Source organism: Leucoraja erinacea, chromosome 1, assembly GCF_028641065.1.
Source record: "Leucoraja erinacea ecotype New England chromosome 1, Leri_hhj_1, whole genome shotgun sequence".
Taxonomy (NCBI): domain Eukaryota; kingdom Metazoa; phylum Chordata; class Chondrichthyes; order Rajiformes; family Rajidae; genus Leucoraja; species Leucoraja erinaceus.
The window spans coordinates 18,382,900-18,409,376 of NC_073377.1; the positions used below are offsets into that span (position 1 = coordinate 18,382,900).

The window sequence follows — 26,477 nt, forward strand, 5'->3', positions numbered from 1 at the left end:
TAGTAGACATTATTAATCACCAAAATATAGGATGAAACACCGCACGTCTATCTCAACAATGCCTTAGGCTTTAGATAGACACTGCCTGCGGGACAGGCAGTATCTCTGGAGAGAAGGAATGGGTGACATTTCAGGTCGAGAACCTTCTTCTGAAGCAGAAACGTCACCCATTCCTTCTTTCCAGAGATGCTGCCTGTCCCACTGAGTTGCTCCAGCTTTTTGAGTATATCTTTGGTTTAAACCAGCATCTACAGTTCCTTCCTACACACAATGCTTCAGACCTTGCTGTACAATATTGTCATTTTCAGTCAACATCATTAACAACAGTTTCTTCAGTTGAGCAACCTCAAATAAACATTTCCAATGTACTAGCATTACTTCATTTTCCAAAATCTACAAGGCTCATGCCAGGATATGATGAAACACCCTGACTGGTGTATTTTTACATTTATTGCATCATATTTGATGCAAGACTCTGACAGCAAAGCCCAGTTATTCTTCTTCTCCTCTACATAGTATCCACAGAAGGCAACATAGTTTTGTTTACTCCTACAGTTGCCCGTCAAAACCTCAACCATCAAAGATAAGAGCAACATGAACAAAATCAGACCACAGTTTTCTTCCAGATTACATTATATATTGACTTAGATAGGATCATTGCTCGGTGAAGGACATACTCAAGTTCCTACTTTACACTAATGCAGGAGACCCATAAGAAATACTTAATGAGTTAAAGAGAAGATCTACCACCTTCTTCACTTGGGCAATAAAGATACATTTTCTTGAATAAATAACCTCAAAAACAAATGGGAAACGGCTAAATGTCTATATCTTATAATTTGCTTTGGATTACAAAATAACCATTTGGAGATAAAACACATACAATTGATGAATTTCTAATCATTACAACCTTTATGTTTACCCAGGCAAATAAAGTATAATTACTTATTAGTCTAATCACCATTAACAATATTTGAAGTGCATTTTACCGTGATATCAATTCCAAGCTTTGTGCCAAATCGGATATTTCGGACAGCGTAAGGGGCCTGACTCATATTTTCGGATCCTCCACAAAGTACAACCTCAGATTCTCTGAGGCAAATTTCCTGCAGCATAAAGTTAAACACACACCATTCAGAATTTAATTAATCCAAAATTGAACAACATAGCATTTTTACCGTTAAACCAGAGAAAACATAGAAACATAGAAAATAGGTGCAGGAGGAGGCCATTCGGCCCTTCGAGCCAGCACTGCCATTCATTGTGATCATGGCTGATCGTCCCCTATCAATAACCCGTGCCTGCCTTCTCCCCATATCCCTTGACTCCAATAGCCCCTAGAGCTCTATCTAACTCTTAAATCCATCCAGTGACTTGGCCTCCACTGCCCTCTGTGGCAGGGAATTCCATAAATTTACAACTCTCTGGGTGAAAAAGTTTTTTCTCACCTCAGTCTTAAATGACCTCCCCTTTATTCTAAGACTTTGGCCCCTGGTTCTGGACTCGCCCAACATTGGGAACATTTTTCCTGCATCTAGCTTGTCCAGTCCTTTTATAATTTCACATGTTTCTATAAGATTCTCCCTCATCCTTCTAAACTCCAGTGAATACAAGCCTAGTCTTTTCAATCTTTCCTCATATGACAGTCCCGCCATCCCAGGGATCAATCTCGTGAACCTACGCTGTACTGCCTCAATCACAAGGATATCCTTCCTCAAATTAGGAGACCAAAACTGTACACAATCCTCTAGATGTGGTCTCACCCGAGCCCTATACAACTGCAAAATAACTTCTTTATTCCTATACTGAAATCCTCTTGTTATGAAGGCCAACATTCCATTAGCTTTCTTCACTGCCTGCTGTATCTGTAAGCCAACTTTCTGTACAGGGACGCCCAGGTCTCGCTGCACCTCCCCCTTACCTAAGATAACCCCATTGAGATAATAATCTGCCCCCTTGTTTTTGCCACCAAAGTGGATAACCTCACATTTATCTATATTATACTGCATCTGCCACGCATTTGCCCACTCACTCGACCTGTCCAGGTCACCTTGCAACCTCCTAACATCCTCTTCACAGTTCACACTGACACCCAGCTTTGTGTCATCCACAAACTTGTTAGTGTTGCTCCTAATTCCCTCTTCCAAATCATTAATACATATGGTAAACAGTTGCGGCCCCAACACCAAGCCTTGCGGCACTCCACTCGGCACTGCCTGCCATTCTGAAAAGGACCCGTTCACTTCTACTCTTTGCTTCCGGTCTGCAACCAATTTTCTATCCATGTCAACACCCTACCCCCAATACCACGTGCTCTAATTTTAGTTGTTTTAAAACAAATTTGTTAAAAATGCTAACATATTTTACTTCAGTAATGGCCCTTGTGGATTGGGGGTTGAGGTGGGAAGATGGATGTGGCATAAAGAGGAACATCTATTTCCTATCATTCATTCCCTGGTCTGTAGTTATACAAAGCAGACGGTCATCACAATCAAGGTTCTTGTCATTGGCAACACAAGAAAACAAAATTAGACTAGTAATACTCCAGTTTTCCTACCAGTTTAAGTATAATTGGTCACAGTTCAACACCTTACTGTCACTGGTTGAAGTCACAAGGGAATGGGAGAAATAAACTATTTCCGACACAGACCTAGGTTGTCCATAACCTTCCAAAGATATTCATCAATGAAAATGCAGTTCCAGTAATGTGTAAAATGCATGATCAATTTACTAATGCGGAACACAGCACATCTTTTCAGTATTGATTGCCGTCTATTACAAAAACCCACTGACTCCCACAACTATCTCGACTACACTTCTTCCCACCCTGCTTCCTGCAAAGACTAGCCCCTACTCCCAATTCCTCCGTCTACGCCGCATCTGCGTCCAAGATGAGGTGTTCTATACTAGAACATCCGAGGTCCTCCTTAGGGAATGGGGGTTCCCCTCTCCCATCATGGATGAAGCCCTCTCTCGTGTCTCCTTGGTACCCCACAGATCTGCCCATGCTCCCCCTCCCCCTAGTCGCAACAGAGACAGAGTCCCCCTAGTCCTTACCTTCCACCCCCACAGCCGTCGCATACAACACATAATACTCCGTAATTTCCGCCACCTCCAACGGGATCCCACCACTGGCCACATTTTCCCATCTCCACCTCTTTCCGCCTTCCACAGAGACCGTTCCCTCTGCTGGTTAACTCATCCCTTCCCACCCAAACCACCAGGTACCTTCCCCTGCAACTGCAGAAGATGCAACACCTGTCGCAATACCTCCTCCCTCAACTTGGTCCAGTGTCCCCCCCACAGTCCTTTCAGGTTAGGCAGATGTTTACTTGCACCTCCTCCAAACTCATCTACTGTATCCATTGTTCAAGATGTGGACTCTTATATATCGGCGAGACCAAACACAGACTGGGCGATGGTTTCATGGAACTCCTTCGCTCAGCCCGTCTGAATCAACCTGATCACCCGGCTGCTGGACATTTTAATTCTCCTTCCCATTCCTACACAAACCTTTCTGTCCTTAATCTCCTCCATTGTCAGAGTGAGACTAAACACAAATTGGCGGAACAGCATCTCATATTTCGCTTGGGCAGCTTATAGCTCAGTGGTATGAATATTGATTTCTCTCACTTCAGGTAGCCCCGGCATTCTCTCTCTCTCTCTCGCTCTATCTCTATCTCTCCCCCACCCAAGTCAAACTAGCTTCTCATTTGCACCCTACAAACAGCTTACAATCGCCTGTTTCCTTTATCATCATCACTTTTTTGCATATATTTCATTCATTGTTCTTTATCTCTCCACATCACCGTCTATATATTGTTTCCCTTATCCCTAACCAGTCAGAAGGGTCTCAGCCCGAAACGTCACCCATTCCTTCCCTCCTGAGATGCTGCCTGTCCTGTTGAGTTACTCCAGCTTTTTGTGTCGATTTTCAGTACCTGTGCTCCGTTAATGATTGACTGGAAGCCAGATCCACAGAGTCTGTTTACAGTTAAGGCTGGCACAGTAAGTGGAATTCCAGCTTGTAGTCCAACGTGTCTTGCAATGTAGGCAGCATCTGCAGAACTCTTGCGAAACAAAGGAAGACATTAATTCTATTCAGAATCAAATCCCACTGATTTCAGTTAACCAAACAAGCAGAATTTCTGACAGAGCAGACTGTGCTTATTGAAACAAGCTTCCTGAATGGAAGGTAAATAATTCAAATCCACCACCAAGTTTCCCCCTCTAACCAGACTGAAAATCTTCGTTAAAAAATCAGTAGACAGTAGTTATATTGAATAACTATATTCAATATTGACGAAAATATAAATCTGTTACATCAGAAGAGGAAAACCTATAAACAGCAGGTATAAGAAAAGCCTTTTTGCTTTTCTATGCCAGCGTCTCCGTTTTCTACCTTTACTTTGAATGATGTCTTGAACCACTCAGGAACCGGACTTCCCAACAATCTGCTGATTACAATTTTGGTAATAAGCATCAGTTATGCAAACACCAATTTAATATTAATACGAATACAACAAAATACTTTTGACTGACCATTGTATTTTTCCTTTGTTGCACTGGGGGTCTGACAGATCCAGTTCTATGTCCGAATGCTAAAGTATAGTCAATAGGAAGGGGAGGTAGGGGAGCTGGATTGCTAATCGGGGAGAATGACACGGTGGTACTCAGAGAGGACTTATGGGTCAGTGTGCATCACACCAGTGGTAGGGAAGATTCTCCGGGATGGGAATTTTTAACATTTGGAAGAGAATGGGATAATTAGGGACAGTCAGCGCAGCTTGGTCCAGGGCAGGCTTGATTGCGTTTTTTTGAGGAAGTCACAAAGGAGATCGATGAGGGTAGGGCAGTGAATGTTGTCTATGCGAATTTAAGTAAGTCATTTGATGGCGTCCCTCATGGTAGGCTGCTCCAGAGGATTAAGATGCATGGGATCCACAGTACTTTGGTAACATGGATTGAGAACTAGTTTACCAATAGAAGACTCGGAGTAATGATGGAGGTCTGTGGTGTCCCACCGAGATCACTGCTGAGATTTCAGCTTGTGATATCTATAAATGACGTGGGTGTGAAAGGTGGATGGGCTGGTTAGTAAGTTTGTAGGTTACACCAAAACTGGTGGAATTGCCAAATGAGAAAAGCTGTCAAAGAGTACAGCAGAAATAGATCAGTTATATATATATCGGCTGAGAAATGGCAGATGGAGTTTAATCCAAACAAGTCTGAGATGTTGCACTTTTCGAGGTTGAAAGGAAGGGGACAGTATACAGTATTTAGGCTGAGGCACTGAATATAAAAGTTGGAATGGTAAGTTGCAGTTATGCAAAATATTGGTTAGACCACACGTGTACAGTTCTGATCACCACACTGCAGAATAAACTTACCAGGATGTTGCCTGAAATGGAACGTTCTAATTACGGAAAGATTATATAGGATCGGTTTATTCTCACTAGCATCATGATCATCATCATCATCATCGTTGAAAACATCAACGGGCACGGTGCCTTATAATGCTATGTATGACAATGTTCACAACTTCTACTGAAGTGTGGATGGCCGTTGGCTCACTTGGAGCTCACCCGCCCTTTGACAGGTCTTGTTTTTAGTCCTGCTGGGTGTCCACAGCCCCCTCCTCACCTGGCAAACCAGGTGGGGGAGATGGTTTAGTCGCCGACTATCTGACTATGGAGCAGGTAGCACGGGGTTACATGGTACCCGGTGGCGGGGGGGAACTCCCCCGACCCGACTAGCATGCAGGAACCTAAAGAGTGACCTTAGAGGTTTACGAAATTATGAGCAACAAATATAGGATAGTCAGAATATTTTCTCAAAGCCAGGGAGATAAGAACTAGAGGGCACACATGTTTAAGGTGTGAAGGGATAAATTTGAAGGAGGGATTCACTCAAGATCCCAGCATCTGCAGTCTCTTGTGTCTCCACGACAAAAAGTAATTATGTCCTTTCAGGAAGTTGGGCGAGGAAGTGTGGTCAAGGCATCAGTGGGAATCTGTGGGCTTGTAAAAGATGTTAGTGGCTGGTTTATTTAATGAGATTTCCAGAAAGGGAAGAGAAATGCCAGAGGTTGACCATGTGAATGAGAAAGCAAGGTGGAAATTGGTAGTAAAAGTGATGAAATGTTAGATCCGTATGGATGCAGGATGAGCATCATTGCGGTTGTAAATGCATTGGGGAAAGGATTTGGGGTGTTGTCCAAAAGAAGCCTGGAGCCAGGACTGTACCACTTATCCAACAAAATATAGCTAGGGTCCATGTGAGTTCCCACAGCTACACTTTCAATCTGGAGACAGTGAGTGGAATCAAAGGGGAGGTTGTTGAGCACAAGGACAGGTTCTGCCAATTGAAATAGTTTTTTCATGAACAGGTCAGGCTTCCATCCAAGAAAGAAACAGTGAGCCCTCGTACCTTGCCTTTTGTGCGCTAGAAGTGTAAAAGGATTGAACATTCATGGTGATGGAATACTTTTAGTCAACAGAGGGCACTCTAGCCTATTGACAATCCTGGTTGAAATTGAAAAAAATCTCAAATAGGCAGGATAAAATGTACCAACCTACTGTACTGTCTGATTGATAAATGTACATTTTATATGATCCAAATGAGCTAATCACAACCAAAGCAGTAGTGAGAATATTGTAAGAGTTACAATAACTGGTCGTGTAGACAGATGCCTAGACTAATGATTCATCGACATATTTTGAATCATTACGGGATTATTGGGAACACCCAATGTAATTTGAGAACAAAAATTTGCATAATTTAGCTGATCTGGCCTATATACATCTCCAAATCCATCAATACGATTGACTTAACTGCTTTCTTATTTCAATGACAATTAGGAATAAAAAATAAATGCAAGTCTTGGCAGTAACATTCACAATCCATGAAAGAAAATGCTCTTTCAGTGTGTGTTACAATTCACAACTCCTACAAATGATACTTGCTGCAGTATATGTACACAAATACATCTATGTGATGGAGTTCAGTTAATACAGTCATTATTTCTCATATATCAACACAATACCTTAAGGTACAGGTTTACCACCGATTTTCCAGCAACTGATCGTCCGGCACCTCCTTTAATCCGGACAAAATTACGACAGTGCACTTGAAATTCACTGGGTGGCCACGGATGGCATTGCCTGTAGCGCATGGGATATGATCTTCCACCCCAAAAGAGATATTTGTTTACATCTGCAGTTGTTGGTGGTGATCCCTACGTTATATGCAAATCTTAGTTTATTTTGTTTACATTTCTTAAGGGGTTGGACAGGCTAGATGCAGGAAGATTGTTCCCAATGTTGGGGAAGTCCAGGACAAGGGGTCACAGCTTAAGGATAAAGGGGAAATCCTTTAGAACCGAGATGAGAAAAACATTTTTCACGCAGAGTGGTGAATCTCTGGAACTCTCTGCCACAGAGGGTAGTTGAGGCCAGTTCATTGGCTATATTTAAGAGGGAGTTAGATGTGGCCCTTGTGGCTAAGGGGATCAGGGGGTATGGAGAGAAGGCAGGTACAGGATACTGAGTTGGATGATCAGCCATGATCATATTGAATGGCGGTGCAGGCTCGAAGGGCCGAATAGCCTACTCCTGCACCTAATTTCTATATTTCTATTTAACCCTAGCTATCACTTTTAAGCAAGGTCCAAGTGACAGTCGTAGTGTCAAGCATAAGCAAATTTAATTTACATTTAATATTTGTTTTATTTAAATTTTTAGCCGTCCACGGTGCTTTAGAGACATGGTAAAGGTATAATTAGTGGGTCAGAGGTGTATCGTCCTAACATTATTCCGTGACCTCTGTTGGTCTGGCAAAATGGATAATCTGGCAAGACTCTGGAACCAGGGTTGCTGGAAAATCAGTGGTGGACCTGTATAACTCAGTAACAACCCAAAGCACCTTGCACACAAAGAATTGTCCACAATTAATTGTTGTAAGCTCTCTAAAATTGAAAAATCTACAGTCACTCACATACAAATGCACACCATAATAATTCCGCTACACCAAGTATCAATATGCCACTGGCATCCATGAAATCATAGATTTCCAGAGAAGAAAGTGGTGAAAGAATGTAGCTAAACTAAATGATTTAGCATTAAAAGTTCACATAATTGGAAAACTCCATTAATTAAAAACTTGCCATCAATTCCTTCTATAGAGTCGCAGTCATAGAGTGATACAGTGTGGAAACAGGCCTTTCGACCCAACCCAAACCGGCCAACATGTCCCAGCTACACTATTCCCACCTGCCCGCATCTGGTCCATATCCCTCCAAACCTGTCTAACTGTTTCTTAAATGTTGTGCTAGTCCCTGCCACAACTACCTCCTCTGGCAGCTTGTTCCATACACCCACTACCCTTTGTGTGAAATAGTCACCCCTCAGATTCCTATTCCAAATGAAACAAAATGCAAAAGTGATCATTTGGAATGTAGATGTTCAAGTAAGTCTGAGAATTTGTCAACTCACTTTAAACCCATTTACTTTTTGTAACCGAATAAAAATATTTTTTGCAATTAATGCAGTTTTCCTTTGGATGATGAGATTACTTTTCAGAAATGTGGGCATGGTGAAGCCTCTGGAATAGTGTTTTATGGTTGCAGATATCCAACAAGTAGAGAACGGTTTGAAACACCGACTGAAAATAGCAACTGTAATGTTTCTAGACTAAGAATCTACCACATACTAACCTGCATTACATTGCCAATTATAACGCTGTCCACAAGTTCATAGTTGACCTGTCCAGCAGCTAATGCGGCCTTTGCAGCATGTGCAGCTAAATATGTAGCACTGTAGTCCTTTAGCTTTCCTCCGTAGGTACCAAAAGGAGTCCGTTTGGCAGCAACAATAAATACACCTTAAAAAAAATGCAAAGAAATTGGTTCCACTTTATTGTTAACTGGGCAAACACATCTAAAATCGTGCAGTAGTAATGTAACGACAAGGGAGCATTCATAAATAATTATTGTCATTAGAATTTAATAGTCCTTAGAGTTAGAAACATAGAAACACAGAAATTAGGTGCAGGACTAGGCCATTCGGCCCTTCGAGCCTGCACCGCCATTCAATATGATCATGGTTGATCATCCAACTCAGTATCCCGTACCTGCCATCTCTCCATACCGTCTGATCCCCTTAGCCACAAGGGCCACATCTAACTCCCTCTTAAATATAGCCAATGAACTGGCCTCAACTACCCTCTGTGGCAGAGAGTTCCAGAGATTCACCACTCTCTGTGTGAAAAAAGTTCTTCTCATCTCGGTTTTAAAGGATTTCCCCCCTTATCCTTAAGCTGTGACCCCTTGTCCTGGACTTCCCCAACATCGGGAGCAATCTTCCTGCATCTAGCCTGTCCAACCCCTTAAGAATTTTGTAAGTTTCTATAAGATCCCCTCTCAATCTCCTAAATTCTAGAGATTATAAACCAAGTCTATCCAGTCTTTCTTCATAAGACAGTCCTGACATCCCAGGAATCAGTCTGGTGAACCTTCTCTGCACTCCCTCTATGGCAATAATGTCCTTCCTCAGATTTGGAGACCAAAACTGTACGCAATACTCCAGGTGTGGTCTCACCAAGACCCTGTACAACTGCAGTAGAATCTCCCTGCTCCTATACTCAAATCCTTTTGCTATGAAAGCCAACATACCATTCGCTTTCTTCACTGCCTGCTGCACCTGCATGCCTACTTTCAATGACTGGTGTACCATGACACCCAGGTCTCACTGCATCTCCCCTTTTCCTAGTCAGCCACCATTGAGATAATAGTCTGCTTTCCTGTTTTTGCCACCAAAATGGATAACCTCACATTTATCCACATTATACTACATCTGCCAAACATTTGCCCACTCACCCAGCCTATCCAAGTCACCTTGCAGTCTCCTAGCATCATCCTCACAGCTAACACTGCCCCCCAGCTTAGTGTCATCCCGCAAACTTGGAGATATTGCCTTCAATTCCCTCATCCAGATCATTAATATATATTGTAAATAGCTGGGGTCCCAGCACTGAGCCTTGCGGTACCCCACTAGTCACTGCCTGCCATTGTGAAAAGGATCCGTTTACTCCTACTCTTTGCTTCCTGTTTGCCAGCCAGCCAGTTCTCTATCCACATCAATACTGAACCCCCAATGCCGTGTGCTTTAAGTTTGTATATTAATCTCTTATGTGGGACCTTGTCGAAAGCCTTCTGGAAGTCCAGATACACCGCATACACTGGTTCTCCCATATCCACGCTATTAGTTACATCCTCGAAAAATTCTATAAGATTCGTCAGAGATGATTTACCTTTCGTAAATCCATGCTGACTTTGTCCAATGATTTCACCACTTTCCAAATGTGCTGCTATCCCATCTTTAATAACTGACTCTAGCAGTTTCCCCACTACCGATGTTAGACTAACTGGTCTGTAATTCCCCGTTTTCTCTCTCCTTCCATTCTTAAAAAGTGGGGTTACGTTTGCTACCCGCCAATCCTCAGGAACTACTCCAGAATCTAAAGAGTTTTGAAAGATTATTACTAATGCATCCACTATTTCTGGAGCTACTTCCTTAAGTACTCTGGGATGCAGCCCATCTGGCCCTGGGGATTTATCAGCCTTTAATCCATTCAATTTACCCAACACCACTTCCCGGCTAACCTGGATTTCACTCAATTCCTCCAACATCTTTGACCCGTGGTCCCCTGCTATTTTCGGCAGATTATTTATGTCTTCCTTAGTGAAGACGGAACCAAAGTAGTTATTCAATTGGTCCGCCACATCCTTGTTCCCCATGATCAACTCACCTGTTTCTGACTTCAAGGAACTTACATTTGTTTTAACTAATCTCTTTCTTTTCACCTATCTATAAAACCGTTTGCAGTCAGCTTTTATGTTCCCTGCCAGTTTTCTTTCATAATCTATTTTTCCTTTCCTAATGAAGCCCTTTGTCCTCCTCTGCTGGTCTCTGAATTTCTCCCAGTCCTCCGGGATGCTGCTTTTTCTGGCTAATTTGTACGCATCATCCTTCGCTTTGATACTATCCCTGATTTCCCTTGTTATCCACGGATGTACTACCTTCCCTGATTTATTCTTTTGCCAAACTGGGATGAACAATTTTTGTAGTTCATCCATGCAGTCTTTAAATGTCTTCCATTGCATATCCACCGTCAACCCTTTTAGAATTAATTGCCAGTCAATCTTGGCCAATTCACGTCTCATACCCTCAAAGTTACCTTTCTTTAAGTTCAGAACCATTGTTTCTGAATTAACAATGTCACTCTCCATCCTGATGAAGAACTCAACCATATTATGGTCACTCTTGCCCAAGGGGGCACGTACAACAAGACCGCTAACTAACCCTTCCTCATTACTCAATGCCCAGTCTAAAATAGCCTGCTCTCTCGTTGGTTCCTTTAGATAACTATCCCGCATACATTCCAAGAAATCCTCTTCCTCAGCACCCCTGCCAATTTGATTCACCCAATCTATATGTAGATTGAAGTCACCCATTATAACTGTTTTGTCTTTGTCGCACGCATTTCTAATTTCCTGTTTGATACCATCTCCAACTTCATTACTACTGTTAGGTGGCCTGTACACAACACCCACCAGCCTCGGTCACCCTGGAGCCATGTCTCCGTGGTCCCAACTATATCATAGTCATTAATAGCTATCTGCACATTCAACTCATCCACCTTATTACGAATGTTCCTTGCATTGAGACACAAAGCCTTCAGGCTTGTTTTTACAACACTCTTACCCCTTATACAATTATGTTGAAAAGTGGCCCTTTTTGATTTTGCCCTGGTTTTGTCTGCCTGCCACTTTTACTTTTCACCTTGCTACCTATTGCTTCTACCCTCATTTAACACCCCTGTGTCTCTACGCTCACACATTTAAGAAACCCTTTCCCTTTAACTCCATCCTCCACTATCCCATTCGACACCCCACCCCCCCTTATTCAGTTTAAAACAACCCGTGTAGCAGTGGCAAACCTGCCTGCCAGAATGCTGGTCCCACACCTGTTAAGATGCAATCCGTCCCTTTTGTACAGTTCCCTCTTACCCCAAAACAGATCCCAGTGATCTAAGAATCTAAAGTCCCTGCCCCGTGCACCAGTTGGTGCACAATATCCATGGAAAATAGCTCATAAGAAGTTTGGAAATGCAAATTTGCATATTTTAGTATATATTTACAGAATATGAGTTTTGCTGTCAACAATCCTGTACTTTCATGGTCACTATTATTTCTGCTGCTATTTTAATCTGAATCAACTAATTAAACTTAGGTGTAGATTCTCATTTGGCACCTCACATCTTGTCCACCATTCAATATTTACTTTTGCCCTAGCTTCTTGTACTAGCTCAATAAAAACAATGTCTCTAAATTCCAAAATCCCATCTGTCTCTGCTTTGTTTAGGTTTATTATTGTCATGTGTACAGAGGTGCAGTGAAAAGCTTTGTTTTGCATGCTTTCCAAACAGATAAGTAATATCATCTATCTATCTATCTATCTATCTATCTATCTATCTATCTATCTATCTATCTATCTATCTATCTTTAAGACTCTGTGCCTGACGACTGGCTGCCTTTCTGCCTTTTGATTCGTGCCCAATACTCGCAGATGTCCAATCGGAATGGCCAATGCTCGCAGATGTCCAATCGGAATGGCCGATGCTCGCAGATGTCCAATCGGAATGGATCCTTTTACTTTCTTCCTTTGATTCACTGCCACGCCGAATCCAGACGCTCAATCTCCCAGGTCTTTTCCATTTCGGTGGAGATTTCGCTTTTCTTTCTAAGTATCGGCTCCTCATTACATTTCGTCGCCTTTAAGTACACGTTTTTAATCAAATCCTTCTCCCCCCCCCCCCCCACTCACTCATTTTGTCGCCTCCTGCTGGCCAGCGACCATAACGGCTGCTGGCACCCGCATTTCAACCTCAAGAGACGCCATTTAATTCGGCCTTTCAAGAACGGCTTCAGTTCGAGGGCCACGTCTCCCGTGGGGGCTGCGGGTAGGGAACGGCTGGGGGGGGGTTATTCTTTTCAAACTGTGTGTGGGTCGGTGGTTGGTGTGTGCGATGCCCGCGCCCCCCCCCCCCCAAAAATCCCGCGTTGGCGAAACGGACCCGACTTCGCCTACTACAAGAGACGCTATTTTAAAACGGCCAGGACCCGACTTCGACAACCACGTCTCCCGTGGGGACTAGAGGTAGGGAACGGCTGCGTTGGAGGGTTCTCCTTTTAAAACTGTGTGTGTGGGGGTGCTTGGTGTGTGTGATGCCGCCCCCCCATCCCCCGCAATTGCACGTTGGGGTCGAGGCCCACGTCTCCCGTGGGGGCTCCGGGTAGGGGACAGCTGTGTTGGGGAGGACCACGTCTCCCATGGGGGCTGCGGGTAGGGAACGGCTGCATTGGGGGAGCAGACCCAACAGGTCTGCCATTGGTCTAGTCTATCTTTAAAACTCTGTGGCTGCCGCCGTCCGTCCGTCCACCGTCCGTCTGTCTGGCTGCCTGCCGGCCGCCTTTCTGCCTTTGATTCGTTGCTACGCCGACACCAGACACAGAATCGCCGAGATTATTTCAATTTCGGTAGAGATTTCACTTTTCATTCTAAGTATCCGCTCCTGATTACATTTTGTCGTGTTTATGTACACATTTTTAATCAAATCCTTCTCTCCCCCCCCGCCCCCCACAACATTTCAAAAGAAAACTGCTCACCCATAGAAGCAGCTCCAGCCCCAGCCCCTGGTGAACGTTCCATCGTGTGATGTCATAATGCCCAATGTGCCCATATGTCCAATCGGAATGGATCCATTTACATATGCCTTTGCACCAGCCCCAGTCTCTCCCCCCACCCCCGCAGCCTGTGTCATCACGTGTGTGGGAATAGAGAAAGAGGATTGGGGGTGAAAGGGAATGGGGAACAGATGGACTGTCCCTCCCCCTCCCACTCTCCCTCCACACTATTTCCCCTCTCCCCCCCACCACTCTCCCCGTCCCTCCACACTCTTTACCCCATCCCTCCCCCCCTCTCCTCTCTCTCCCCCTCCCTCTCTCCTCTCCTCCCCTCCCCATCCCCTCCTCTCTCTCCTTCTCCATCTCCCTTTCCTCACCCCTCTCCTCTTCTCCCCCTCCTCCTCCCACCCCCATCCCTCTCTCCCCCCCCCTTTCCTCTCCCCCCCTCTCCTCTCCCCTTCCCCTCTCCCCCACCTGGTCACCACCCACCCCTCCCCCCCCCCCCACCTGCCCCCCCCCCCCCCCCCCCCCCCCCCCCCCCCACCCCCCCCCCCCCTCCCTTTCCCTCTCCTCCCCCCCACCCCTCTCCCCCTCCCTCCACACTCTTACCCCTCCCTCCCCTACCCCATCTCCCTCCTCCTCTCCCTCCCTCCACCCCCCCACACCTCTCTCTCCCCCTCCTCCCCATCGCTCTCTCTCCATCTCCCTCCTCCCCCTCCATCTCCCTCTCCCCCCCTCCTCCCTCCCCCCCCATCCCTCTCTCACCCACCCCCTTCCCTCTTCCCCTTCCCTCCCCCCACCCCCTAACCCCCTTCCCTTTCTCTCTCTCTCTCCCCCACCCCTTTCCCTTCCATCCACACTCTTCCCCCCTCTACCCCCCTGCCCCCATCTCCCTCTCCCCCCCTCCTCGCCTCCCCCCCCCCTCTCCCCCACACCTCTCTCCCCCCTCCCCTCTCCCTCTCCTCCCCTCTCCCCCCCCTCCCCACTCCTCTCTTCTCCACAATACCTCCTCTCCTACCCACCCCTCTCTACTCCTCTGTTATCCCCTCTCCTCTCCACCCCGCCCCCCTCATCTCCCCCCCCCTCCTATCCCCCCTCCCCTCCCCTCTCCCCCACCCCCCATCCCCTCCTCCCCCTCCCTCTCTCTCCCCCCTCCTCCCCACCCCTCCCCTCTCCCCCTTCTCCATCTCCCTCTCTCCCCTCTCTCCCTCCCCTCTCTTCCCCCTCCTTCCACACTCTTCCCCCCTCTCTCCCCTACCTCATCTCCCCCTCCCCCACCTCCTCTCTCCCCCTCCCATCTCTCTTCCCCCTCCCCCCCACCCCTCTCTCCTCCCCCCTCTCCATCTCCCTTGCCAAATACATTCTTGCCATAGAGGGAGTACAAAGAAAGCTAACCAGACTGATTCCTGGGATGTCACGACTTTCATATGAAGAAAGACTGGATAGACTCGGCTTGTACTCGCTAAAATTTAGAAGATTGAGGGGGATCTTATAGAAACTTACAAAATTCTTAAGGGGTTGTACATGCTAGATGCAGGATGATTGTTCCCGATGTTGGGGAAGTACAGAACAAGGGGTCACAGTTTAAGGATACGGGGGAAGTCTTCTAGGACCGAGATGAGAAAAACATTTTTCACACAGAGAGTGGTGAATCTCTGGAATTCTCTGCCACAGAAGGTAGTTGAGGCCAGTTCATTGGCTATATTTAAGAGGGAGTTAGATGTGGCCCTTGTGGCTAAAGGGATCAGTGGGTATGGAGAGAAGGCAGGTACAGGATACCGAGTTGGATGATCAGCCATGATCATATTGAATGGCGGTGCAGGCTCGAAGGGCCGAATGGCCTACTCCTGCACCTAATTTCTATGTTTCCATGTTTCCCTCTCCTCACCCCTCTCCCTCTCCTCATCCCTCTCTCCCCCCCCCCCACCCCCCTCTCTCCCCCCCCCCCCCCTTCACTCCCTCACCCACTCTAACCCCCCCCCCTCTCTTCTCTCCCCCCCCCCCTTCCCCCTACCCCCTCTGTCCCTCTTCCACCACTCCCCCCACACACCCTCTCCCCGCTCCCCCTCCCCACTCTTCCACTTCTCTCCCCCCTCGCCACCCACTCTCCCTCCCCACTCTTTCCCCCCCCTCCCCCCAGCCCCATCTCCCTCCTCCCCTCCCTCCCCCACACCTCTCACCTCCTCTCTCCTCTCCCCCCTCCCCTCCCCCTCCCCCCCCCCTCCTCCTCCTCCCCCTCTCCCTCTCCTCATCCCTCTCCCTCTCCCTCTCCCCTTCCCATCCCTCTCTCCCACTCACCTTCCCTCTCCCCATCTCCCTCCTCCCCTCCCTCCACCCATGCCCCCACACTTCTCCCCCTCCCCATCCCTTCTCTCCTCCCCCTCCATCCCTTTCATCCCCCACCCCCCTTCCCCTCTCCCACCACCCTTCCCTCTCTCCCCCACTTCCCCTCTCCCCCCTTCCCCCCCACCACCTTCCCCCCTCCCTCCACACTATTCCTTCCTCCTCTCCCCTACCCCCACACATCTCTCCCCCTCCCCTCTCTCTATCTCCCTCTCTATCCCCCCTTCTCCCCACCCTTCTCCCCCCCCTCCTCCTCCCACCCCATCCCTCTCCCCCACCGCCCTTCCCTCCTTCTTCCCCACCCCACCTCTGTCCCTCTTCCACCACCACTCCCCCTTACCCAACCCCCTCTCCCTCTCCCTTACCCCCACACACCACACACCCCTCCCCTCCCCTATCCCCCCACCCCTTCCCCTACCCCTGTCCCTCTTCTTCATCACTCCCCCTACCCCTCACCCCTTCCCACTCTTCCACTTCTCTCCCCCCTCCCCATCCACTATCCCTCTATCCCTCCCCACTCTTTCCCCTCTCTTCCCCCCCCCCCCCCCCCCCTCCTCACCTCCCTCCCCTCCCCCCCCCACACCTCTCTCCCCATCCCCCTATCTCACCCCTCCCCATACCCCGCTCTCCTTCTCTTTCCCTCACAAATCACTCCCGTTTCCTCCTCCTCCTCTCCCCTCCCTCCTCTCTTCTCATACTCCCCTCTCCCCACCCCCTCTCCCTCTCCCTCCCCCCTACCCCCACCTGTGTGTTTGGGGGGTGGTTAGTGTGAGTGTGATGCTGCTGTCCCCCCCCACCCCGCAAACGCCATTGGGGAAACAGACCCAACGGGTCTGCACTTGGTCTAGTATATTTTTTAAACTGTGTGTGTGTCCTTTTGCCTTTGAAACGTCTCCTCGAAAACCAGACGCAAAAACGGGGAGATTTTTACATATTTCGGTAGGGATTTACCTTATAATTTCAGAAATCCACTCCTCTCTGAAATCCACTCAATTATTTCCCCAGATTTTGAATAAAATTGTTCACAAAACCCCCAAAAAAAAAATCGGCACTTGCCAGCTGCTGACCTCACAATGCCCACATGCCCACCAATCAAAGCCCACCTGCCGCCTGCCGCCGCCGCCCCCCCCCCGCCCCGCCTGCCTGCCGCCTTAGGACCTATGGGTGAGTGGTGCAGTATTGCGTTCGGGAACCAGCCCTCCTGTAATGCCCCCACTCCCCAATCTCGACCCCCTCCCCTTCCCTCTCTACCTCCCTTCTATAGCTGCACCTGCGCAGTTGGGGGTTATGCATGAGTGGATAGGGCGGGGGATGGGGTCAAAGGAGCGAATGAATATTAATATAATATCAAGGGGGAGTTAGTGTGTGTAGGGGTGGTTAGCGTGTATGTGACGCATTAGGCCGCACCCCCCCCTCACAACCGCACGTTGGGGGAATAGACCCAACGAGTCTGCACTTGGTCTAGTACCTATTAAAAGCCTGTGTGAGTGTGAGAGTGTGAGTGTGTGTGTGTGAGTGAGTGTGTGTCTCTATCTCCGGCAGAGATTTTCCCCTGGAATCCAAAATCGCCTTATCTGAAAATTTCATGCATTATTTCTCGAGTTATTAATGAACATTTTCAAAAATCTGACAAAACTTTGAAATAAAAACTTTTGCTCATGACGTCACAATGGATCTGGGTGCCTGTCGTCTTCCACAAGCTGGGGGTGATGTCACCCCCCCCCCCCATCTCTCCCTCCCCTCCCCCCCACCCGTTATTCCAAAGACGCTGTGGAGATGAAGTCGCCGAATGCGCAGTCCTTTGGTCGCCACTCGTCCGCTCGCCCGGGCCTCTCTCTCCCACCCTCCCGGCCTCTCTTTCAACCCCCCCCCCCCCCCCCCCCCCCCCCCCTCCAGTCATATACAAAGCAAACAAGTCAAACTTAAGTACAATATATGGAGCAAAGGGAAGATAGAGTGCAGAATATAGTTCACAGCAATGTAACGTACCCATTCCATAGTTTTGTTTAGAGATAGTCCTTCAGCTTACCAAGTCCGTGCCAACCAACTATCCCTGTCCACTAACATTATCCTACACAACACACCAAGGATAATTTACATTTATATCAAGCCAATTAGCCTACAAACTTTTACGTCTTTAGAGTGTAGGAGAAAACCAAAGATCTCGGAGAAATCCCATGAAGGTCACAGGGAGAATGTACAAACTCCATACAGACAACACCCGTAGTCAGCATCGAAACCGGGTCTCTGACACTGTAAGGCACCAACTCTACTGCTGCACCACCATGCCACCCTAGACAAAATGTAATGTTCACAATGGGGTAGAGATTAATTGAACAGTACCACTGCCTATGGAAGGACCGTTCAAAAGCCTGATAATAGACAGGAAGAAGCTGTTCTATTAGTGCTCACTTTCAAACTTCTGTAGCTGCTGCCAGATGGGAGCAGGAAGGAGGAGGAATGACCGGGTGGGACAAGTCTCTGATTAGGTTGGCTGCTTTTTTGAGGCAGCGTGAAGTGTAGATGGAGTCAATGGTTGGAAGTCTGGTATGTGATGGACTGGGTTAAATTTCTGCAATTTCTCACGATCTTGGACAAAGCTGCCCCAAACCAAGCTATGATGCTACCCAATAGTATGCTTCCATGATGCATCAGTAAACGTTTGTAAGAGTCATTGGCTTCATGTTGAATTTCCTCCATTTTAGGCATGGGTGTGCATTGTAGGCTGTTGCATTAATGCAGTTGGTTAATGATAGATTGTTGATATTAACACCAAGGAATCTAAACCATTTTCACTTCAACACGATTTTTGCTTATTGGGGCATGTGCTCCAAACTGCTTCCTGAAGTTGTGAGTGACAATCCAGGCCCTCTTAGGAATACATTTCTAAAGTTACATTACCTTCCAAATGAAGACATTTCTTATTTTAGTGCTGAATGGTCAATGAGTGTGACCTCTGTTTCAAAATACTCCTGCCAGGAGAATTACTTTTCCTGTCTAACTCCACAGAATTTTGTACATTTTAATGAGATTATCATTCATTCTTTCAAATTCAAGACAGTATAAATCCATTCTGCTTAATTTCTTCCCACGGGTCAACAACAACCATACGCTGACCACCTTAGGCACAGCGGTAGAGTTGCTGCCTTACAGCGCCGGAGACCCGGGTTCGATTCTGACTACGGGTGCTGACTGTGTGGAGATTTACGTTCTCTCCGTGGGTTTTCTCTGAGATCTTCGGTTTCCTCCCACACTCCAAAGACATGTAGGTAAATTGGCTTGGAAAATGTAAAAATTGCCCCTGGTGTGTAGGATAGTGTTAATGTGCGGGGATCGCTGATCAGCGCGGACCCAGTGGGCCGAAAGGCCTGTTTCCTCGTTGTATCTCTAAACTAAACTTCCATCCCCAATCCCTACATATTCATCACTCACATCTCAACAATCAACATGATAAACCTACAATTTAAACTCCTCAGCTGCCTTGGACAGATTTGAATTTTTCAGATAATATCTCAGAATTGCAAATCCAATAACAAAGCCACCACACCCAATATGGGCAGCATGAATTGAAGTTAATCTACAAAAATACACCCTCATTATGGCAGCTGCAGTAACGTGCACTGGAAGATCGTTCATAATGGAGTATAAATTCCTGTTTTAAATTTCATGTCTGGAGTTTATAAATATGGTTCCATCAGTTGTTAGTCTATTTGCAATTATTTTGCATTCAACTATTTTGACTCCTAGTGTTTTGGCAGCTCATTTTTAAAGTGTTTGTCTTTCAAATCCCTCCATGACCTTGTCCTCCAAATTGTGTACTACTGATTCCTGCCTCGTGCTTCTTTGACAAAGATCATGTTTAGTTGTCTTAAAATCTCAAGCAGTTCTAGGTTAAATTTGTTGGAGAATTCTTCTTGTCAAGCACCTTGGAACATTTTACTATATTAAAATGCTGCAGAAATGCAAGTTAGAGGAAAGACCAAAAACATATTAAATGGCAACTCAAACCACAGCTACTAAAAAAAAGCTGCTGACAGCTGTTTAAACATTAACGATTTATGACTGTTCTGCAACAGGTGATACATGTGCACCAGTTACACAGAGAAGGACTGAAATGAAAGACTAAATTTTAGTTAGTAACTAGACCAGGTGGGACCCATTGGGTCCCTGTCACACGGGAGGTCTGGTCCCCCAACGCATAGCCCCCATAGGTGGCCTGGTCCCCCAACGCAACCCGTTCCCCAACATAATATTCCGCCACTCACGTGCTTCCCCCATATTCCAGCACTCACCCATAGCCCCCAACTGTCCTCTTACTTCGAGGACTTATTTTATAGAAGGATTATTTTTATAGCAGGATTATTTTATAGAATTGATTAACTCAATTAACATCATTATCAAAACCACCATGGCCTGAGATCAAATTGCCTGATCCTATAGAAGAGCAAAACATCACCTAGAGGTTGTACAGAATATTGAGTATGGAGGGCTGTAATTTTCCTCATTGAGAGAATAATTGCTATGCCTCAAGCTTATCCTGAGCTTCACTTGAATACTGTAGATGTAGAGGTTGAGAGAGGCATTGGGTTGACTCTGGCGACTGTGCAAACCAGCTCCTTCCCGACCTCAGCGCAGCATTTGACACTGTCGACCACACCATCCTAATTGACCGTCTCCAGTACGGGGTTGGTATTGATGGCACTGCCCTGAGCTGATTCATCTCCTACCTCAAAGGTAGGAGTTTCTCTACTAACATGGGCAACTATTTCTCCTCCCCAGCTAGCCTCTGCTGTGGGGTTCCACAAGGTTTCATCCTTGGCCCCATTCTCTTCGCCCTGTATATACTCCCCTTAGGCCAAGTCATTCAAAGGCATGGCATTTCCTTTCATTGCTACGCAGACGATACACAACTCTATCTCCCCCTGAAGCCCAAAAACCAATCAAATCTGCTTAACCTTATCCGCTGCCTCGAGGATATAAAGTGTTGGATGGCCCAGAACTTCCTCCAACTAAACGAGAGTAAGTCTGAGGTCATCCTTCTCGGCCCCTCGGACTCAATCAAAATGATAGCAGGCAGCCTTGGAAGCCTTACCCCATTACTCAAACCTCACGTCAAAAACCTTGGCGTGATATTTGACTCAGCATTGAAATTTGACAAACAAGTCAATGCCGTGGTAAAAGCTAGCTTCTTTCAGCTTCGGAAGATAGCTAAAATAAAACAATTCCTCCAGTTTGATGACCTTGAAAAGATCATCCACACATTTATCTCCTCCCGCCTAGATTACTGCAACTCCCTCTACACTAGCATCAGCCAATCTTCCCTGTCCCGCCTGCAACTGGTCCAAAATGCCACAGCGAGACTCCTGACGGGCACCCGAAAAAGGGACCACATCACCCCGATCCTGGCCTCTCTCCACTGGCTCCCTGTGCAGTTCTGAATACATTTCAAGATCCTCCTTTATGTTTACAGCCCTTAATGGGCTTGCCCCCACCTACATCAAAAGACTGCTTACACACCACACCACCCCCAGGTCCCGCAGATCGGCCGACTTGGGGTTACTGAACATCCCGCGGTCTAGGCATAAGCTCGGGCGACTGCGCCTTTGCGGTTGCAGCTCCTAGACTGTGGAACAGCATCCTTCTTCCCATCAGAACTGCACCCTCCATCGACTCCTTTAAATCGAGACTTAAAACTCATCTCTACTCCCAAGCCTTTCTTGACGTCCTCTGAGTGAGGGCTTTATGCATGTAGTGTTGTATGTATTTAATCTATGAACCACTGTTGTATAACGTTAGTACCTCCACCAATGTAAAGCACTTTGGCCAATGAGAGTTGTTTTTTAAATGTGCTATATTAATAAAAGTGACTTGACCCGACTTGACTTGGGTGACAGCATTAGGCTGCTAGGCTACTAGAAGTTTTGGCATCATGCTTAAGGAATGAATGAAAGATATCCAGAAAATAATCATGAAATTGGCAAGGTCTCCAGAGAGTAGAAAAGCTTACACTGCAAGAAATTAATATAGTACATTCAATTTTTAGCAGGATACTTTTGCAGTAAAGAAAATTGAGGAGGTTGTGCAATGAAAAAAATGATACAACGTGCTGGAATAACTCAGCGGGTCACGCAGCTTCTCTGGAGAACATAGATAGGTGATGTTTCAGGTCAGGACTTTTTCTATGCTTGTGCAATGACAAAGCCTTGCATAACCATGGTTTGCATTGGGATTAGAAATTTAAAAAAATATGCACCTGCTGGAAATTTGAAAGAAAATCAGAAAATGCTGGAAATGGTCAGATCTTAAAAAAATAGGTAATATTCCAGGTTTGAAACACTTCATCAAAACTGTGAAAGAGAGACAACAGGTTAGAGTTCAGTTGAAAGGGGGGAAGGATCGGTTGAACAAAGGGAATATCTCTATAGAGTGGGGGCAAATGGGCTTGAGGCCCCCGACCATGGGAGAACAAAGAAGGGAAGAGATTGAACTTTTTTTCGCCTTCCATCACAGTGAGGAGTGTGGAGTCACTGTGGTGGATGTTTATGTTAAAATGTATTTTGTGTGTTCAGTTGCTTTTATTTGCATGACTGACTTGGCAAATAAAATTCCTTGCATGTTGTAAAACATACTTGGCTAATAATGTATTATTGTATTGTATTGTTAATGTGGCAGTTGGCAATTGATTAAGCTTCTTTATCTGTATTGTGTGTTATTGATTAACAGGTTGCGGGACATGCCCAACAGGTTTGGCTTTACTAATAAAGGGCGAAAAACTGAGGCAAAATCACAGATGGACAGCTGACAGAAGCGGTCTGTTTTGTAACGTCCAAAAGAAAAAGCTCAGGACCACTCATGTGGACCAAATGCAGGTATTCTGCAAAGCATGCTTTACCTCTTAAGCATAGAGGAGACTGCATTGTGAATACTAAATGCAATAAGGGCACGTGAGCTGCTGCTCATCTGGAAGCAATCTTTGTCAAAAGATGGCAGGGGCGAGTAAACGGATCTATGTTGCAAATTCTGCAGTTGCACGGCAAAGCACTACATGTCAGAGAGTAAATGGTGGGAACAAATGTTGTTCAGAATGATTCACCATCATTGGGGTAAATGCAATAGAAACAAAGGAACCAGGAGAATGGAATGGAGTCCTCCAGGGCGGGGTGGGAGGAACTATTGTCAATATAGCTACGGGAGTCTGTGAGCTTGTGATGGGTGTTTGTGACTAGCCCATCCCCTGATACAGAGAGAGCGAGATCTAGAAAGGGAAGAGTTGGAGATCGACAAAGTAAAGGTGAGAGCAGGGTGAAAACTGGCAAGGAAAGGAGTTCAATGTTCAAGTTCTATTGGCTGTTGCAGTAAAAGAATTGAGAGAGTGGACTCGAGTAGGACTGAAATGAAGATGCACCAAGTATGGAGATATATTCTGTGTTTGGGCCGATGCGGGTGACCATTGTTACACCCTTTACGTTATGCGACTGGAGTTGAAGTAATTGTTTAATGTCATGCCAAATTCAGCCACCAGGTGGATAAATGTGTTGGTGGATCGGAACTGCTCGGGTATCTGTTCAAGGAAGAAGCAGTGGCCCCTTGGACCCTGGTGATGTGGGATGGAGGTGTACAGAGATAATACGGTTATGGTGAAGATCAACTGTGTTGAAGAGGCAGTGTGCATCCAAAGCATCACTGATGCAAGTGGGAAGGGCAGAAAGAATGCTGTCAGGGTGACAAGAAAAAAGATTTGGCAATGCAACATCAGGTTGCCTTAGGTTGAAACAATGGGCCTACTTGGCAGTCGGGGTTTTTGATCTTGAGCAGAAGGTAGAAGTGGCTGTGCAAGTTTCTGGCACCATAAGGTCTGAATATGTGGAAGGAAGATCGCCTGAGAAAATGTGATTCATGACTGTGGAAGACAATAATCTGATGTCTCATTCCAGGTTGCAGAAACAAGTATTCTGCTTCAAGTTTCAGAGTTGGTAGACAAAATGCTTCAGTTTCTTTTTGAAAATATTTTTCATCCTCTCTGATTCGTAAGAATTCATGACCATGATCATTTAACATGGAGAACAGGTGCATCCTGGAAAACTCTACACTTCAATGTGTAGGATGGAACTGCAGATGATGGTTGGTTCAAACCGAAGATAGAAACAAAAAACCGGAGTAACTCAGTGGGTCAGACAGCATCTCTGGAGAAATGGAATAGGTGACATTTCGGGTCGAGACCCTTCTTCAGACTACGAGTCAGAAAGGGAAATGAGAGATATAGAACAAATGAATGAAAACAATGATAAAGGAAACCAGCCATTGTTAGCTGTGTGCTAGATGAAAATGAGCAAAGACAATGAGACTCAACAAGATGACTTTGAAGCTGGTACGACTTGGATGGGGGAGGGATGGAGAGAGAGGGGATGCAACGGTTATCTGTAGTTAGAGAAATCAACATTCATACCACTGGGTTGTAAGCTTCAATTCTCTGTGACATGACTAGTCGTAGATGCGGATCAATCTACGGACCGACTTTGGATCTGAGCAATGACAATGACAATGTCCACGTAGAGAGGTTTTGATCTGAGTGCCCCCACTGTCTAGCAATATCACCAATCTTATGCTCTTATCCTTCCTGATGGATTCAGCGAAGAGTTCTATGCCGCACACAACACAAGATATATAATTTTGAAAGCGTATACCAGCAGACCAGAAACGTCACCCATTCCTTCCCTCCAGAGATGCTACCCGAGTTACTCCAGCATTTTGTGTCTACCAGCAGGCTCAGGAACTGCTTCTTCCCCTCCGTTATTCAACTTCTGTACGGTTCTCTGAATAGGCTAGGGTGTTGTCCCAATACTCCCACCCCTACCTCATTGCAAGGACATTGGACTCTTTCTCTGGAACTGTAATATTTTCTCTTTGTACTAATATATACTTTACTGAGTGACAGCTGGTCAGACAGCATCCAGGGATCCAACATTTTGTGTAAACCGTTATCTGCAACTCCTTGTGTCTCCCAATACCCCAATACCTGCTTAACTCTCAACAACACCACGATTTCTGCAAACTTTAAATCAGATCATTGTCACCCACCGCACAGAAGTTTGAATGGAGGACAGAACGGTTCAAAGTACAAGGCGAACACGCAGCGTAAACTTATCTCGTTCAAAACAACACCCGAACTGCTGCAGGTTTTACAACAATCGACGAGTGGTTAATTTTTTTTTCTTATTTAACACGAGCAAGTATATAAAGAGCAGCGAGGACATTGAGAGACAGACAGACAGACCTCTGAGCAGAGACATGTTGAAGCGCGTCAGCTGACTCCGGCAACTCTCACCCGGCAGCAGCTCAACTTCACCGCCTCCTGAAGCTCTGCATTCGGGGAGCAACATTCAACTCATTTCACACTCACATCTTCAAAGCCTTTCATTGCAATGCAAAACAAAGCAGCACATTTCCAAAAATAATGCCGTTGTCTTGCAAAATGTCATTGCATAATTCAATCGGCTTCTGTGAAACAAAGTAAACGTTTTGACGAAAGCTTTGTGCGAGGTTGAAAATGCTTATCTGCTAACACTAATCGACAACGTGGTTATAGATTGACACTGATGGCAACCAATGACCACAAGGAACTGCAGATGCTGGCGTTTAGGGCAAAACACAAAGTGCTGGAGGAACTCAGCATCTATGGAGGGAATGGACAGGCGACGTCTCAAGTCGGAACCCGTTTTCAAGCTGATATTGGACAACAGGTGTTCAAGAAGGAACTGCAGATGCTGGAGAAACTCAGCGGATGCAGCAGCATCTATGGAGCGAAGGGAATAGGCAACGTTTCGGGCCGAAACCCTTCTTCAGACAACAGTTCAGTTTAATACGTGGAATTCTTGATTTTAGAAGTGTAGCAACTAGCAAGCCCTTCCTTAATTGTCGCTGTGACCCGAGGAAGGGTGCAACCTTTGGGTTCAACTTTACCGACCATATCTCAGCTCTTTCTCTCAGTCAGGGCCAAAGATCTTGGAGGCTCTGCTCTAAGATCTTTGGTCAGGGCTGGACTGAAGCTCTCAGATGCGAAGCAAAACACAAAGTGCTGGAGGAACTCAGTGGACAAGGTAATAGTAGCGGGGGGGATTTTTCCTCCCCAGAAATAAACCATTCAGAATTATATACATATGAAGAGATTTTGAAGTTTTTGATACACACACGCATAAATCAAAAACTGTGCAAAACCTCTTCATATATTAGTTAATTAGCGGGGGAATTATATATATAATTATTATATTATATATATATATATGATCTGAATTAAGTTTATTTCTGCGGGGAAAAAATTCTTACTGCATTCTTGAAGCACAATCATATTCAGCGTTTACCTCCGAGCTGTTCACATCTATCTTGAAACAAA

General features: G+C 46.0%; 1 protein-coding gene across 1 annotated transcript in view; it reads right to left on the bottom strand.

Annotated features, from left to right (window-relative positions):
* acaa2 (acetyl-CoA acyltransferase 2) overlaps positions 1–25,517 on the bottom strand; it is a 49,719-nt gene extending 24,202 nt beyond the window's left edge. The window contains exons 1-4 of the mRNA XM_055660051.1: positions 25,362–25,517; positions 8,714–8,880; positions 3,942–4,070; positions 990–1,106 (exon numbers count right to left, since the gene is read on the bottom strand). Coding sequence (XP_055516026.1) covers positions 990–1,106; positions 3,942–4,070; positions 8,714–8,880; positions 25,362–25,467 — 519 coding nt within the window. The 5' untranslated portion in view covers positions 25,468–25,517. The remainder of the gene's footprint in view (positions 1–989; positions 1,107–3,941; positions 4,071–8,713; positions 8,881–25,361) is intronic.
* Between the last annotated feature and the right edge of the window lie 960 nt (positions 25,518–26,477).